General features: G+C 45.3%; 1 protein-coding gene across 11 annotated transcripts in view; it reads left to right on the forward strand.

Annotated features, from left to right (window-relative positions):
• Positions 1 to 13914, forward strand: part of pikfyve (phosphoinositide kinase, FYVE finger containing) — a 41821-nt gene extending 27907 nt beyond the window's left edge. For 5 of the 11 annotated variants that reach the window (XM_061723201.1, XM_061723205.1, XM_061723202.1 and 2 more), the window contains 22 exons: positions 768 to 1157; positions 2499 to 2599; positions 2681 to 2752; positions 2831 to 3002; positions 4105 to 4283; positions 4363 to 4476; positions 5734 to 5842; positions 5924 to 6078; positions 6185 to 6284; positions 6387 to 6444; positions 6582 to 6710; positions 7374 to 7494; positions 7649 to 7744; positions 7830 to 7910; positions 8768 to 8862; positions 8947 to 9006; positions 9301 to 9477; positions 11132 to 11235; positions 11513 to 11641; positions 11734 to 11995; positions 12082 to 12156; positions 13536 to 13910. In XM_061723201.1, the coding sequence (XP_061579185.1) occupies positions 768 to 1157; positions 2499 to 2599; positions 2681 to 2752; positions 2831 to 3002; positions 4105 to 4283; positions 4363 to 4476; positions 5734 to 5842; positions 5924 to 6078; positions 6185 to 6284; positions 6387 to 6444; positions 6582 to 6710; positions 7374 to 7494; positions 7649 to 7744; positions 7830 to 7910; positions 8768 to 8862; positions 8947 to 9006; positions 9301 to 9477; positions 11132 to 11235; positions 11513 to 11641; positions 11734 to 11995; positions 12082 to 12156; positions 13536 to 13651 (2895 nt within the window). In that variant the 3' untranslated portion in view covers positions 13652 to 13910. Of the gene's footprint in view, positions 1 to 767; positions 1158 to 2498; positions 2600 to 2680; positions 2753 to 2830; positions 3003 to 4104; positions 4284 to 4362; positions 4477 to 5733; positions 5843 to 5923; positions 6079 to 6184; positions 6285 to 6386; positions 6445 to 6581; positions 6711 to 7373; positions 7495 to 7648; positions 7745 to 7829; positions 7911 to 8767; positions 8863 to 8946; positions 9007 to 9300; positions 9478 to 11131; positions 11236 to 11512; positions 11642 to 11733; positions 11996 to 12081; positions 12157 to 13535 lie in introns of all 11 variants that reach the window. The other 6 variants (XM_061723200.1, XM_061723199.1, XM_061723197.1 and 3 more) reach the window with 3 other exon arrangements.
• Positions 13915 to 15654: the final 1740 nt, after the last annotated feature.

Raw genomic sequence — 15654 nt, forward strand, 5'->3', positions numbered from 1 at the left:
TTTAATATAAATATATATATATATATATATATATATATATATATATATATATATATATATATATATATATATATATACTGTGTATATATATATATATATATATATATATATATATATATATATATATATATATATATATTAGGGGTGTAACAATATATCGTGCCACGAAATTTTGGGTTATTAATATTATCCAAATCTTACCAAAATCTTACTCCGCTCAGAAGAAACTAGTACCGTTTTGCGGTCCCGATCACGGGACTCTTGCAGGGTTTTGAGCTCTGAACTTTTAAGTCTGGTGTAGAGTTAGGCCTTACCTTATTAAATTAAATCTTTTTGGGGTCGTGAGTAGGATAAACACGGGAACAACTTCTGCTGAGTTCCAGTATACTTTAATGTCCCTCAACAGTGTAGGATTTTAGAACATCAACACAGCACCTAGTGCCGTACTGTGGCGTATCACTCCGCCCAATCTAAAACATACTAACTACAGATAAACTAACTGTAATTATAGTCCCTAATTTACATCAGAATATAAAGAATATATTTATAAAATAATGAACCCTGAATTACCAAAATAACCTTCTTAACAAAAATAAATCTCCTCTTACACTTATAAGGTGAGCATGAATCAATCTTTTTTATGATGTATAATTGTATGTATTTATTTACTTTTATTTATTTAATTTTAGTTATATATGTGAAGGTTTCAGATGCAGGTTTTCTTGCTTCCAGCAGCTGCGTCATGCGGGTTTGTCTCTGTCCTGCAGGTCTACTTATCTCCTCTCCTCAACAAAGACCTGAAGGAGCTGGACGGGCGCAGAAAGCGGCAGCTGCTCAAAGACTCCGCACCCTCCTCCCTGGCCAACGGTCAGATAAACGGTGCCGCGCAGCCAAAGCCCATCAGCGTCCTGCCGTGTCACGGTCTCACCAGGACCCGCATCGTGGGGCAGCTGAACAGCAGCCAGGATCTGGCCAGGATGCTGGCGGACTACAGAGCCAAAGGGGGCCGAATCCGGCAGAAAGAAGTCGGCGACCCCTTCTGCTCCCCCGCTAGCAGTCAGAGCCGGGCGACCGAGACTGCGAGCAAAGCACCGGCGAAGACTGACGTTGAAGAGGACAAGATGAACAAACAGAATGACATGAGCTGGACCCCGAAGGTGAGCAGGTTACTAAGCTGTTTGGTTTCATACAGGACTACATCCGGATCGGTTTATTTCCCACGAAACTCCACAGATGTGGGATTGCTTTGAGGAACTTTTAGCAGCCATGTACCTGTGCCTTTAGAAGCTGTAGTCCAGGTTTTACTTCATAAATGTCTCTGAAATCTAAGAAAAGAAAGTTAACGTTGTTGAGAGGCAGCATTGACATCTCTGCGCTCAAAGGCTTCTGGGTTCTGGCTCAGGGGAAACATGAATCTGTAATTCCAGATGTTCCTCTGCAGAAGTGGGTCCTGAGAAAGTAAATTTTCACTTCTGTGGTATAATGTTGCAGAGAAGTACCCTAACGTTACTGCAGCACACGCATATACCGACATCCAGGCATGTCGATGTGTTTCACAACAAGACGATGCAACAAGCACGTTCTGCACGCTTTATAACATCACCTTGTATTAGTTGTGATAAACAGGTGGTGGGTTGGCTTAGGCTTCATCAGAGGTGTCTTCAGTATTCACATTCATTACTCAGGTAGAAGTATAGATACTAGAGTTTAAAAATACTCCTGTAGAAGTTGAAGTATCAACTCAAGTTTTTTACTCAAGTAAAAGTATAAAAGTACTGGTTTCAAAACTACCTAAAGTATAAAAGTAAAAGTAATGTAAGGGGGAAAAAAGCTATTAAGGACAAAAGCCATTGAAAATGAATGCATCTTAGTATAATGCAAATATATTAAAGAAGCATATATGTGTACTATTGAGCATTAACATGTGTTTCAGAGAGCAGGAGATATGATGACTAGTTGCCTATAAGTATTGTAATGGTGCAAAAAGTCAAACTTCAGAGGCATGTTATCATTTATCTTAACCTTTATTGGAATGTACATCCAAGTTTAGTTGCAGGAATCTGAGGGAACGGATGTAAGAACAAAACTGGACAAGAACATCTGAAACAACCACAACCAAATTCACTCTATCCAGATGGAGCAATTTAACTGGATAGTTTTTCTTTAAAGGCCGAAATGAAATAGAATAACGAGGCTGTTTTTAAAATGTAAAGAGTAAAAAGTACTGATAATTGCGTGAAAATGTAAGGAGTAAAAGTAAAAAGTCGTAATTACTCCAGTGAAGTATAGATAACCAAAATTTCTACTTAAGTAAGGTAACGAAGTATTTGTACTTTGTTACTTGACACCTCTGGTCTTCATCTGGTACACAGCCTCCCCTGGGTGTCTCCAGGTGGGGGCCGGCAGTGGGGGCAGCTCACTGCCCTCCTGCTCCCGACGAGCCACGTTTACATCCTGAGCTGCGTCCGCTGACTGTTCTTCACATTTATCGTCCTCAGCTGGACTGCCTGAACCCGGTCAACCACCAGCGGCTGTGTGTGCTGTTCAGCAGCTCCTCGGTTCAGTCCAACAACGCTCCCAACCCCTGCGTCAGCCCCTGGTAAACCTGCACCCGCAACATCTTTGTGAAGCCCCTCTCTCTAAAACGGGAGTTTGTTGTCAGCGTCTCTGTCGTCTACAGGATTGTCACCATGGAGTTTTACGGCAAGAACGACCTCTCTCTGGGTGTTTTCCTGGAGCGATACTGCTTCAGGTGAGACCTTCTTCTTTCTTTTTGTCTTTTTAAACCAACTTCAGCAGGTTTCAGCGTCTCATTAAGTGTAATGTCCAGGCCGTCGTACCAGTGCCCCAGCATGTTCTGCGAGACTCCCATGGTGCACCACATCCGACGCTTCGTGCACGGCAGCGGCTGCGTGCAGATCGTGCTGAAGGAGCTGGACTCCCCCGTACCCGGTTACCAGCATACCATCCTCAACTACTCCTGGTGCCGCATCTGCAAACAGGTCAGAGGTTTTAGTTAAACCAGAAAAAAAACCTGATTAAAGAAATAAGAGGTTTCAATTTGTGTAACACAAGTTAGCAGCTTTCATTTTTCAGTTATAGAGTTGATGGGAATTTCCAGTGGTGCTGTTATTTGTCTGTTGGGGGATTTATAGCTGGAATTTAAAAGTTAAATGACTAAAACTCTTCTTCTCTGCTGCAAGAAAATTATCTGGTGCTGTACGATTTCCTCCATCAGTCAATCAGAAGCGGTCGAACCCATGTTCTTCTTTTATCTTGTGTTGACTTCATCGATGCAGCGCCTCACTCGGGTCAATACGTCACAGGGGTTTGATACATCGCAGTCTGTCGTCAATCATAACCTGCAGTGCACCGCCGCTAACGTTAATCAGTCCTTCAGCTCCGTTACTCCAGAAAACACAAGTGAACGTCGGTAGGTGAAGCTGCAGCTGTTGTCAGAAACAGCGATCAGATTTCCAAACTGTGCATCCAGAGCGACCACTGACACGTTTGTTTCTGTTGTATGGTGACGAAAATCCGTCTAAACACAAACTGGACCTAAATGAAAGTATGCCAGTCTTTCATTTTCATTTTCTCCCTGCTCGATAAAATCAGTGAAATGTTTAAGTTAATTCACCTTAAAACTTTAAAGGAGATCTTTATCATTCATTGAAGTCTTTTATTCCCTGAATTTAGTCTTAAGGCAACAAGAACATTCTGTGTCAAGAGTTAACAAGTTAGAGCACAGGATGGAAGGATAATCTGAAGTTTAATCATCAGAACCATCCCCTCGGTTGCAGTTCAACGTGGATGGATGAAGCCCACGGTTCATGGTGGACTTTGACATGTTGTTGAAACGGGAGTGCGGACAATGATTGTTTCTAAACAGTATTTTTAAAATAAAACTGCTCTAATGTGAATGCAGCCTAATGGACCAAAGATCAGTGGGTTTCTGGTCGGTTCTGGCTTAAAAACTGTGATGTAATTCAGCAGAGCTGCAGGTCTGTTAGAACAGAGGGACATGTAGGAACCCAGTTGGACACATGAAGTCTCACTGCCGTGCTGGACGCTGCTCTGGTCCTCCGCCTCGTCTTCTGTCTGCAGGTGACTCCGGTGGTGCCGCTCTCCAACGACTCGTGGTCCATGTCTTTTGCCAAATACCTGGAGCTCCGTTTCTACGGCCACCAGTACACCAGACGGGCCAACGCCGAGCCCTGCGGCCACTCCATCCACAAGGATTACCACCAGTACTTCTCCTACAACCAGATGGTGGCGTCCTTCAGGTCCGCTCCTCGACAGCATTCACATCTCCATCTTTGGCTTGTACCCCAGGCGATGACTGAGGTTTTCCTGTTTCCTCAGCTATACGACTGTGAGGCTGCTGGAGATCTGTCTTCCACGCCCCAAGCTCTTCATCAGGAACCTGGGGCCTTCCAAAAGCAACCTGCAGCAGGACCTGAAGGACTTCTCTCAGAAGTGAGTTCAATCCGCTGACACATCTGCGCGGAAAAGTACACGCAGTAATGTGTAGGAAAGGTTAAGGTCAAGTCTTTGGGTTTATTGTGGGGTTCGTTTACGCTACAGAGCAGGATAAGTCACTTAGGCAAGGTGTGTCGCCATGGCAACGGAAGCTGGACTCCTCACTTGTTCTGGAGGAAGTCAGGTTTAAAGATGAGCGAGCAATATTCTCCACAAATCGATCAAATCAGAAAGTCGTGGACGGGGAGTAGGGATGGGAATTGATAAGATTTTTCCCATTCCATTTTCGATTCTGCTTAACGATTCGATTCTTTATCAATTCTCATTTGGAAAAAAGGAGAACAAACAATTTTATTATCATATTTGTTTTATATCTTTGAACAAAAAATATAAGTGAGGTCTTAAGACGCCCCCAGCCTTGGGCTCCTCCATGGTGCCAGGGGGTCCCCACAAAATTATTTGTAATATAAAATATCTATTTAATATAAAATAATAATAATAAAATAAATATTCTTCTGTAGAAATGAACTAAATACAACAAATTATTTTGTGGCAATTACACAAGAATGTCCAGTAACATGTTCAACACCACAAACTTAGTCACTGCTGGTAGTGGTGACATTCATGTATTCTGGCCTGATACTCTTCCCTGCCTTGATGAAAGGAGAATCTAGTGGTAGAAGCTCTTTAACTTCTCCATAGATGAGCTGACGAGCTGCAGCTGTGTCAGGAGCGCTGGCCGACGGAGAGCGCCCGGCACGTCCACGTGGCCGAGCACGCAGCTCTTCTAAAGCATGATTTATGGTTCCGCGTTAAATCGACGCAGAGCCTACGCCGTACGGTGCGTGTCGCTGCGTACCCTACGCCGTAGGCTCTGCGTTGGTGTAACGCGGAACCATAAATCATGCTTACCACACGCCGGCTGATGGGCCGAGCCCTAACAGTTTCCCCCCTTTGTTGAAATGTCCACATTGCAAGTATTGTCGCCCTGTTGTCATCCTTTTTGGTAAAATGTAACCAAACTTTCGAGCGTTTATGCCGCTTTGTCCCCGTGTTTTCCTGCTGGGCCCGAATGCGCACGTTGCGCAACGTGCTTGGTGACGTCATTCGCACCCACTGGAATCGATAAGGGAATCTTTTGCGAAAAAGGCAAACGATTCCAAGGAATTGAAACACTGAGAACCATCCCTAACGGTGAGGAGTCTCCACTTACTTCCATTTACAGAAGGAAAATATCCTCCCTTCTCTCCTCAGAGTGACTCAGGTGTACCTGGCCATCGACGACCGCCTCACCTCCCTGAAGACCGAGACCTTCAGCAAAACGCGAGAGGAGAAGATGGAGGACCTGTTCGCTCAGAAAGACGTGGGTGTGGTTTCTCCGTCCCTCGCTGTGCCGGTGGGGGGGTGTACGGTTGTGCTTATGTCGGCGACTGTGTCTGCGCAGATGGAGGAGGCGGAGCTACGCAGCTGGATCGAAAAGCTCCAGATGCGACTGCAGGCCTGCGGTCTGGACTCTCCTCAGCAGCTGCAGGCGGTTCTGGAGTCGCTGGTGGTGAAGAAACAGAGTTTGTGTGAGATGCTGCAGTCCTGGAACAGCAGGTGACCGTTTGCTCTGACGTAGCCGCCGCACGGTCCCGTTCCTCCGTCCCTGCACGGAAACATCCAGAAACAAATTTTTTTATACTGCTGTTGGTTTCCGTCACAGACTCCAGGAGCTGTTCCAGCAGGAGAAAGGCAGGAAGCGTCTGTCCGTCCCTCCGAGCCCCGGCAGGCACAGACCCACCGCCACTGAAGACGGCAGCAAGGTCGGTGGTCAGACTCCCAGCTCAAAGCTGGTTTCTGTAATCACAGGAGTCTGGTCGGGTCGGGTCACGCTGCTAACTTTGTCTGTTTTTATGTTTCAACAGAGCGCGGTGGAGTCCTCCCCTCGTAACCCGTCCCCCGTGGTGCAGAACGGAGATAAAGGTGAGTTTTCTGGACCCAAACTGTCCTGTTCCTCTCAGATATCCTCACCGTCGGGTCAGAGAGACGCAGGACCGGCTGTTGAGCTCGTCTTCTTCTGCATGAAGCCGTTTGTGACGCTGAGTTTTTCTGTCTGTCAGAGGATCGTCACCTCTGCCCGCTGCTCTCAACCACCTCCTCCCTGCTGCCGTCGCCGGGAGACCCCGGAGCTGATCCGGCCACACCGGCACCCCCCTCCGCTGAGCAGGACTCTCTCAGCCTCCCAGAAGGTAAACACACACACACACACACACACACACACACACACACACACACACACACACACACTCTGTGAAAAGTATGTTTGTGCCTCGTTATCTAAAAGACAACGATCATTATGTGCCCAAATCCGTTGTGGAATCTTCTCATCTCCTCTGCACCTTGAGACAGGACGTTATCGAGGGGTCCCAGAAGAAGAGAGGATTTGTCCTTACTGTGACATTAATGACATAGAAAATGAGTTCCATTTTCTATTTTACTGTCCTCTGTATCATGAGCTGCGTCAAAAATTATTTGATAGGTGTAAGAATTTGGATTTGGAGTGGGTAAGCGATGCTGAGAGACTCAAATGGATTTTTGATCATAAAGTATTTGCACTTGCTGACTATTTGGAGAAAGCGTGGGATAGGCGAAGAAAAGTAACATATGTAAAAATATCCATTCTGGTTTTTGATTTATTTATTTAGTTTTTCCGGTGTACATTGTGCAGCTCCCAATTAAGTGCGTGTGATATTGTGTATTGATGATTTTCTGTTTCTGGTGTCTTATAATCCTGTAAGGGATGGGTCTTCGGACATGACACCAAAATAAAATTCATTCATTCATTCACACACACACGCTGATCTCTGCTGATCTGCCTCTGCTCTACACGCTGTGCGTCTGGTCGGTTTCAGACGTGTTTGACGGACACCTGCTGGGCTCCACCGACAGCCAGGTGAAGGAGAAGTCCACCATGAAGGCCATCCTCGCCAACTTCCTGCCCGGCAACAGCTACAACCCCATTGCCATCCCGTTGTAAGTTGCTGGAGGCGATTCAGACCCGGGCGCAGATTTGAATCTCCACTCTTGGAAACTGTTCCAAGTCTGAAGCGGCCGCGCGTGCAGATGTTTGTCCGCGTCTCGGTGAGGAAACACAATCGTGTGACCGCTGTGTCCTCTGTGTCGACAGCGATCCAGACAAGCATTACCTGATGTACGAGCACGAGCGGGTGCCCATCGCCGTATGTGAGAGGGAGCCGAGCTCCATCATCGCCTTCGCTCTCAGGTGACTCCGCCTTCCCCCCCTCCCGTGTCCGTGTTCGAGCTCGTCATGAATCTGATCCGCTCACATCTGTCTCATCGTCTTCCAGCTGCAAGGAGTACAAAACGGCGCTGGACGAGCTGTCCAGGGTGTCCAATGCTGGCGTGGACGAGGCTCCGCAGGTCTCCAGGTACGAAGGTCACGTAGGAACAAAGAGGATCTCAAACTCAAAGAGGATCTCAAACTGGAGTCCTCTGAGTTCTTTAAGAGTTACTATAAAACGTATTATTGAAAAAGTCTTAATTTTATTAATAGTTGGTTTAAAAACGTTGAAGCTGGTGAATATAATGGTGGATATAGCAGCTGAGGATCTAGAGAACAAATAATTCACCATAAGAGGAAAAGGTTATTTTAAGGTTGCTGGGGAGGAAATAAATCAACCTCATTTTATGTATTCTGGATTCAACAGCTCTTGGAAAAAGCAGTTTTTCAGTCTTGGCTTTTATATTTTGGTACCGTTTTCCAGACAAAGTGGTACAAACAGTCCATTTCCCGGGTGATTGGGGTCAGCGGCGACATGTTGAGCTCCTGTAATCCTACTAATGTTGAGGGTGAGATTGTTGTCTGAGCACAGTGGGTCTCATCATTGTCCAATAAAGACCCACTAGGGTGGTGTCATCTGCAAACTCCACGACTGTTTGTGGAGTGGATGGCAGAGCAGTGAAGAGGGCGGGGCCGAGCACGGAGCCCTGTGGTGCACCGGTGCTCAGGACCAGCGTGGAGGACGTGTCGTCCCCCATTCTCGTTTTCTGCTCACAACTCAAAACAACAACTTTTATGTTTGCATCATCTTCTGAGCTAAAGATTACAAAAGTTTCCTTGTGACTTTCTAAATGCAATATTCAAGGGTTTAAGCTAAGGTAGCATCAAAACTGAGCCACCCAGTTGTTTTATACAAGTTTGATAGTTGAGGCAGGAAAAGAATAAAGGAGAAAATGAGCATAAAGTCACAGTGAGGTGTTTTTTTTTCCTGTTTCTTGTCGTCAGCTCTGCTGAGAGTCGGGTGAAGAGCAGCCCTGCCAGGACCAGCGACTCGTCATCGTCGCAGCAGAGCCGCAACAGTTCGGACACGGATCCTCCCAGTACGTGTTCAGACGCCGCCGGTTGTTCTGGTTTCTCGGTCGAGGAGATCGAGCTGAAACTAATTGTGTTTCTTTCCTTCACAGAAGACGCCGACTCGGCCGACAAACAGAAGAAGCAGACGCTAAATCCGCACATCGAGCTGCGTGAGTGTCCTCGTCTGCGCAGAGCCTCTAAGGACTGTTGTTGTTCACGGGACCAAAGTGTTTTAAAAGAACCAGATCCGCTTCAGTTCAGGAGTCCAGCCTAAAAACAAGTAGCTTCCAACTAACTTCAGAATTTAACGAGCAGCTGGTTCGGCAGTGAGTGACGAGGAGCAGCGTCCTTCGTCATTTGGTCTGAATCCAGATGGACCCAGATGTTAATAACACAAATTCCAGAGAACTCGCACTCAGCGACCCGTAAATCAAACTGACATCCTCGTGTTTCTTCCAACACAGAGTTCTCCGACACCAGCGCCAAATTCTACTGTCGGATCTACTACGCCGAGGAGTTCCACAAGATGCGCGAGGAGATCATGGAGAGCAGCGAGGAGGATTTCGTCCGCTCGCTGTCGCACTGCGTCAACTGGCAGGCTCGAGGAGGGAAGTCCGGCGCCGTTTTCTACGCCACTGAAGGTTGGAGGCGATTTTCTCTCTTCTTCAACAGAACGGGCTCCTCGGAACCGGTTCAGGTTTTGTGTTTCTGCTGGAACCAGCGCGAGCTGGCTTCAGCAGTGTTAACGTTAGCCTTAGGCCCCGTTTACACTGTTTACGCTGGAGTTTTCAGAAAACGGGGCCTTAGATAGACTGAGGCCCCGTTTACACGGAGCAAAAACGGAGGCGTTTTCATGCGTTTTGGCCGTTCGTTTACACGAAAACGGAGCTCAAAGTCACCGAAAACGATCATTTCTGAAAACTCCGGCCAAAGTGGAGATTTTCAAAAACTCAGTTTTCACGTTTGCGTCTAAAAAGGAAAACGGAGATTTAGGCTTCAGAACGTCACATTATGCAACAGAAACGTCACCAGCGTCATGTTTTGCGACCTGTGTTTACAATTAGTTTGGCCACCGTCAATATTTTCTTGTATTTTACCTGTTTAATATTCTAAAGTCACACTTAAAAGTAACTCCCCTTCTCTGTGAGACTCTCGTCCCGTCTTGGAAGTAAAGCCTGAATTATGGTCCCGTGTTAAATCGACGCAGAGCCTACGGCGTAGGGTACGCAGCGATGCGCGCCGTACGGTGTGCGTCGCCGCGTACCCTACGCCGTAAGCTCTGCGTTGGTGTAACGCGGAACCATAAATCAGCCTTAACTGGAAGTTACACGTCACGTGTCATTTGTTGATGTTTTTTCCAGGATTCTGATTGGCTGGCATGACGTTAACAGCGTATTTATGCAGATCCGTGTAAACGAAGAGATTTTGAAAACGATCTCGTGTAAACGATGGAATTTTTCAAAACGTAGAGGGGGAAATATCCGTTTTTGTAAATACCCGGCTACGTGTAAACGGGGCCTGAGCGGCTTGAGGGCTCCCCTAACACCAGAGGTGTCAAAAGTATTCACATTCATTACTCAGGTAGAAGTATAGATACTAGAGTTTTAAAATACTCCTAGAAGTTGAAGTATCAACTCAAGTTTTTTACTCAAGTAAAAGTATAAAAGTACTGGTTTCAAAACTACTTAAAGTATAAAAGTAAAAGTAATGTAAGGGGGAAAAAAGCCATTAAGGACAAAAGCCATTGAAAATGAATGCATCTTAGTATAATGCAAATATATTAAAGAACCATATATGTGTAATATTGAGCATTAACATGTGTTTCAGAAAGCAGGAGATATGATGACTAGTTGCCTATAAGTATTGTAATGGTGCAAAAAGTCAAACTTCAGAGGCATGTTATCATTTATCCTAACCTTTATTGGAATGTACATCCAAGTTTAGTTGCAGGAATCTGAGGGAACGGATGTAAGAACAAAACTGGACAAGAACATCTGAAACAACCACAACCAAATTCACTCTATCCGGATGGAGCAATTTAACTGGATAGTTTTTATTTAAAGGCAGAAATTAAATAGAGTAATGAGGCTGTTTTTAAAATGTAAGGAGTAAAAAGTACAGATAATTGCGTGAAAATGTAGGAATAAGGAATAAAAGCAAAAAGTTGTCTGAAAAATAATTACTCCAGTGAAGTATAGATAACCAAAATTTCTACTTAAGTAAGGTAACGAAGTATTTGTACTTCGTTACTTGACACCTCTGCCTAACACCGTCTCTCCTCCTTTCTCTGGTAAGACGACCGGTTCATCCTGAAGCAGATGCCCCGACTGGAGGTCCAGTCCTTCCTGGACTTCGCGCCGCACTACTTCACCTACATCACCGGAGGCGTGCAGCAGAAGGTATGCTGCATGGCACTGCAAATCACTCCTCGGGTACTTTATAATCCGCTGTAGAGTGACTCCAATACTTTATAGTGGAGTCACTATATGTGACAAAAAAAACTCAAAATGTAATGATCACTATATAAACTCACCAAACACTGCAAAACTTGATGCATGAATTGTTTGACAGCTGCATTAGTGCTACCTGGTCCCCGTATTTGAACTGATGATTAGTCATTATTGATCGTGGTTTTGGACACATCAAGGGTAAACAATCACCACATTTGTTCCACAGCGGCCGACTGCTCTGGCGAAGATCCTGGGAGTTTACAGGATCGGATACAAGAATTCCCAGAACAACACGGAGAAGAAGCTGGACCTGCTCGTCATGGAAAACCTCTTCTACGGACGCAAGATGGCCCAGGTGTGTTCAGCGCCCGGGCTTGAGCCGGGACTCTAGCGCAGACCGGCGTCAGGGGTTTTGGTTGAGACGTTGACGCTCGTGCTCCTCCGCAGGTGTTCGACCTGAAAGGCTCGCTCAGGAACCGTAACGTGAAGACGGACTCGGGGAAGGAGAGCTGCGAGGTGGTTCTCCTGGACGAGAACCTGCTGAAGCTCATCCACGACAACCCTCTGTACATCCGCTCGCACTGCAAGGCCATCCTGCGCGCCGCCATTCACAGCGACGCCTACTTCCTGTCCAGCCACCTCATCATCGACTACTCCCTGCTGGTTGGACGGGACGACGCCACCGACCAGCTGGTGGTCGGGATCATAGGTGAGGGGGATGAGGAGGAAGGTGGGGGGAGAGTCAGCGTCGTGTCGGCCTTGCTCTGATCTCTGTCCCTCTGCCGTTATCTGCAGATTATATCAGGACGTTCACTTGGGACAAGAAACTGGAGATGGTCGTCAAATCCACTGGAATCCTGGGAGGTCAAGGTAAGCTGGATTTATGACCGAGTGTTGGTATCGACGCCTCTTCCAGAAGATTCAGATTCAGACGACTTTATTAATCCCTTTGGGAGGTTACCTCGGAGAAATTGACATCTCCATCTCACACACACAACACTGTCATTTACAAATCAAACACCCCATATAAAGATAAGAAACTTAAAGATAAAAATAAAAGAAAAAGGTAAAAACAAAATGAATATTGCACAAAGTTATTGCACTATCCTGGTTATTGGACAATCCGGTTTGTTGTTGGTCAGATTGACTGACTCGTATAGTCAGGTTTCCATCGTCCTACCAATAGTTTGGACGAGAAAATCCCTGATGCTTGTAATCCCGGCTGCTCGTCTCCTCCAAAGATTCAGGTAGGTGATGAAGATCAGTCCTACGTAGGGAGCTAGAGGGTCTTGCAGTCACGTTAAACAGGGAAACATTAGAGGAAGTTGAGGCTGTACGGCGTTATTCACGTCCTCAGGAGGGAGTTGGAGCTCCGTCTGCTGCAGCAGTTTCATTGGCTTTAATAAAAACACGTCTTCAGGTTGGTTTGTGAGGGCTGTAACTCCAGTAGTGATGTGGTGCCGAGTGAACTGACTGTAGGATGCAATCCAGAACCACTGAAGAAAAAGCTTCCAGCACTGGAGTCTGCTGTCCATCCATGTTGGCAGAAACAGAGTTCTGGTGGATCCAACACCCACCAGAAACACGCCTGGCTTTATGACAGTAATGTAAACTAAATGAGGTCTAAATCTGCAGCAGCCAGGACTGCTGGGTAGGGCTGGACAAAAATAAAATCCTGATTTTTTTTTTTTTTTTTTTTTTTTTTTTTTCTCTGAAAACCCAATTTTCGATATGGATTTTTTTTTGGTAAAACTACAAAAGACAATGGAATAAATTGTTTCAAACATTTTATCTTTATTTTTAAAGAAAAATAGCAAATAAATTTCCCTATTGGGGATGAAGTGCAATTGAAAGATACTGTAAATCCTCCTTGAGTTTAGTAAAGTGACAACATTTACAATTTTCTTGACCAAACAAAGATGACTAGACGAGCTCTGTCTGTAATGCAGCCAGCTGCAAAAAAGGAAAATAGATTTTCCTTTTTTTAACATCGTCTTGATTAATAAATCCGATTTGGATTTAAAATCTATTAATCGCACAGCCCTACTGCTGGGATATCTGGTCCTCCCAGGGCAGGAACACCCGCCAGTCGGGTCCCCATCTTGGTGCTGGCTTGAGGTCTCTAGAGAAGTGCTGGTGTTCCAGCTGGTGCAGCTTCCACCGATCAAACAATCACCACTTCACCTGCACACAAATCCTGGCTTTGATTGATTCCTGCACTGACATGTTTTTTTGTGTTTCATGTGCAGGGAAGATGCCGACGGTGGTTTCCCCGGAGCTGTACAGAGCTCGTTTCTGTGAAGCCATGGACAAATACTTCCTGATGGTCCCGGACCACTGGACCGGCCTGGGAACCAACTGCTGAGAACAGCACGGCATCATTCCACATCTGCAGAGCCGCTCTGCCTCATTTTTATTCCAGAAGATGTGTTTGATTTTCAGGTTCACGTAAGACCCTTCTGAGTTCCTGACTTTTATATTCGGTGCCATTCGAGTGAAGCCTCTGAAACGTTCAGTCGGGTGGTTTTAGTTTGGTGAACAAGCTGCTTCATGTAACTTATAGTTTGTAAATGTACAGAGATTATGTAACTATTAAATGATTAACATTATCAGCTGTTTGAGATTTGTTTTACTGAAGAAAACGTTTTATCTTTGGGTTAATATTATTTATTTTATGGGAAAATATAAATAAAAGCCACAAATGATGATGATAAAAAAAAAACAGCTGGTTGCAACTTCCTAAGACGTTCAAAGCTGCAAAATAAGCCAAATAAAACCAGCTGACAAATCTGTCTCTTGAAGACAAACTACCGTAAATACAATATTTATAAACACAACCTCACTTTCTAAAATGTTGAGACTGTAAAGTGTAAAGAATGAATGAAATGATTCTCCAAGTCTCAAAACAATAGACCATTAAAACCATCAGATGTTGAAAGTGAGACATTTTACCAGCTCATTTTGAATTTACTGGGGGAAACATCTCAAAAAAGTTGATATGGACAACAAAAGGCTGGAAAGGTACCAAAAGGAACCGCCTGGAGGAACCATCTTCCAACCATGTAGATGAACTGGACCAGGTCAGACACATGGACGGTACCTTGACACGACCGGTCCAGACTAGTGGGCCATTGACAGACATTGCAGAACTTGATGATGAGCTGACGCTGATCCGATCAGGTGTGCGTGGTCAGATAAACACCTAGAGCGTGCATGTGCCCTGAGGGACCCGGGTTGGGAAACGCTGATCCGGAGATGCCACGGTGGCCCACGGAACAAAGACTATCCAGAAACTGCTCAGATGAATCAAATGAGGACATTTATTTTGAAAAGCAAGGATGCCGCTTCCTCCAGCTGCAGAGAACCACCCGGCTCCTCGTCAGTGCTCATTTCAAGAGCCTGCGTGTCCATGGTAAGTGGACATGAATACCTGTGGAATAAGCAGCTTTCACACCTGGACAGGAGACATCAGTGAAAGATAAATACAGGACTTGTAGCAGCATTTTCTCCCCTCCAACTTCCACCAGCTGAAACCTTTGGAACATTGTGAAACACACCAAGGAAACCTGGGGCCGGATTCACAAAACATTCTTAAGAAAAAAAATCTTCTTAAGTGTCTTTTTTTCTTAAGTTCAGAAGTCATATTCTCCAAAAAAGTTCTTAAGTATATTTTCAACTTTCTTCTTAAAGGAGCTGTATGTAAGAGCAATAATAAAACGAATCATAAAATGACCCCGATATGTCCACAGACATTTAAAAATCCAAATACTTATGTCACTGACAACAGCACTCAAGCCAGGATATTCCAGTTTAAAAAGAGGAGTTGCAGCCCTCAACTGATGTTTATGTTGTCATTTTTTGTTTTGGCCTGAAGCTCCACCCTCCACCTATCTCCCAATCACCAAGTCAGTATTGTTTCTGAAGCTCCACCCTCCACCTATCTCCCAATCACCAAGTCAGTATTGTTTCTGAAGCTCCACCCTCCACCTATCTCCCAATCACCAAGTCAGTATTGTTTCTGAAGCTCCACCCTCCACCTATCTCCCAATCACCAAGTCAGTATTGTTTCGGCATCCGGGTTGCCAGCTCGGCTCTAATTATCGCAGCCATGGCAGCCTACGTTCCTGCTGCATTCTGCAGCCTACCTGGCAACCTCTGGTCGGGGGGAGGAGGGGGAGGGTACACGCCGCTCAACAATATTTTGAAAGTGACTGCAGTACCAGTTTTGGACATTTCTTACAGACGGCTCCTTTAAGCTTCTTCTTCAGAAAAAACTTAAGAATAAATGGTATTCTTGAAATAAAAGTTCTCAAATTTGTTCTTGACTTTTTTCTTAACTTTCTCTATGTTTAGTGAGTGACTGACAGT

Source organism: Cololabis saira, chromosome 6 (assembly GCF_033807715.1).
Source record: "Cololabis saira isolate AMF1-May2022 chromosome 6, fColSai1.1, whole genome shotgun sequence".
In the NCBI taxonomy this organism is placed as follows: Eukaryota; Metazoa; Chordata; class Actinopteri; order Beloniformes; family Belonidae; genus Cololabis; species Cololabis saira.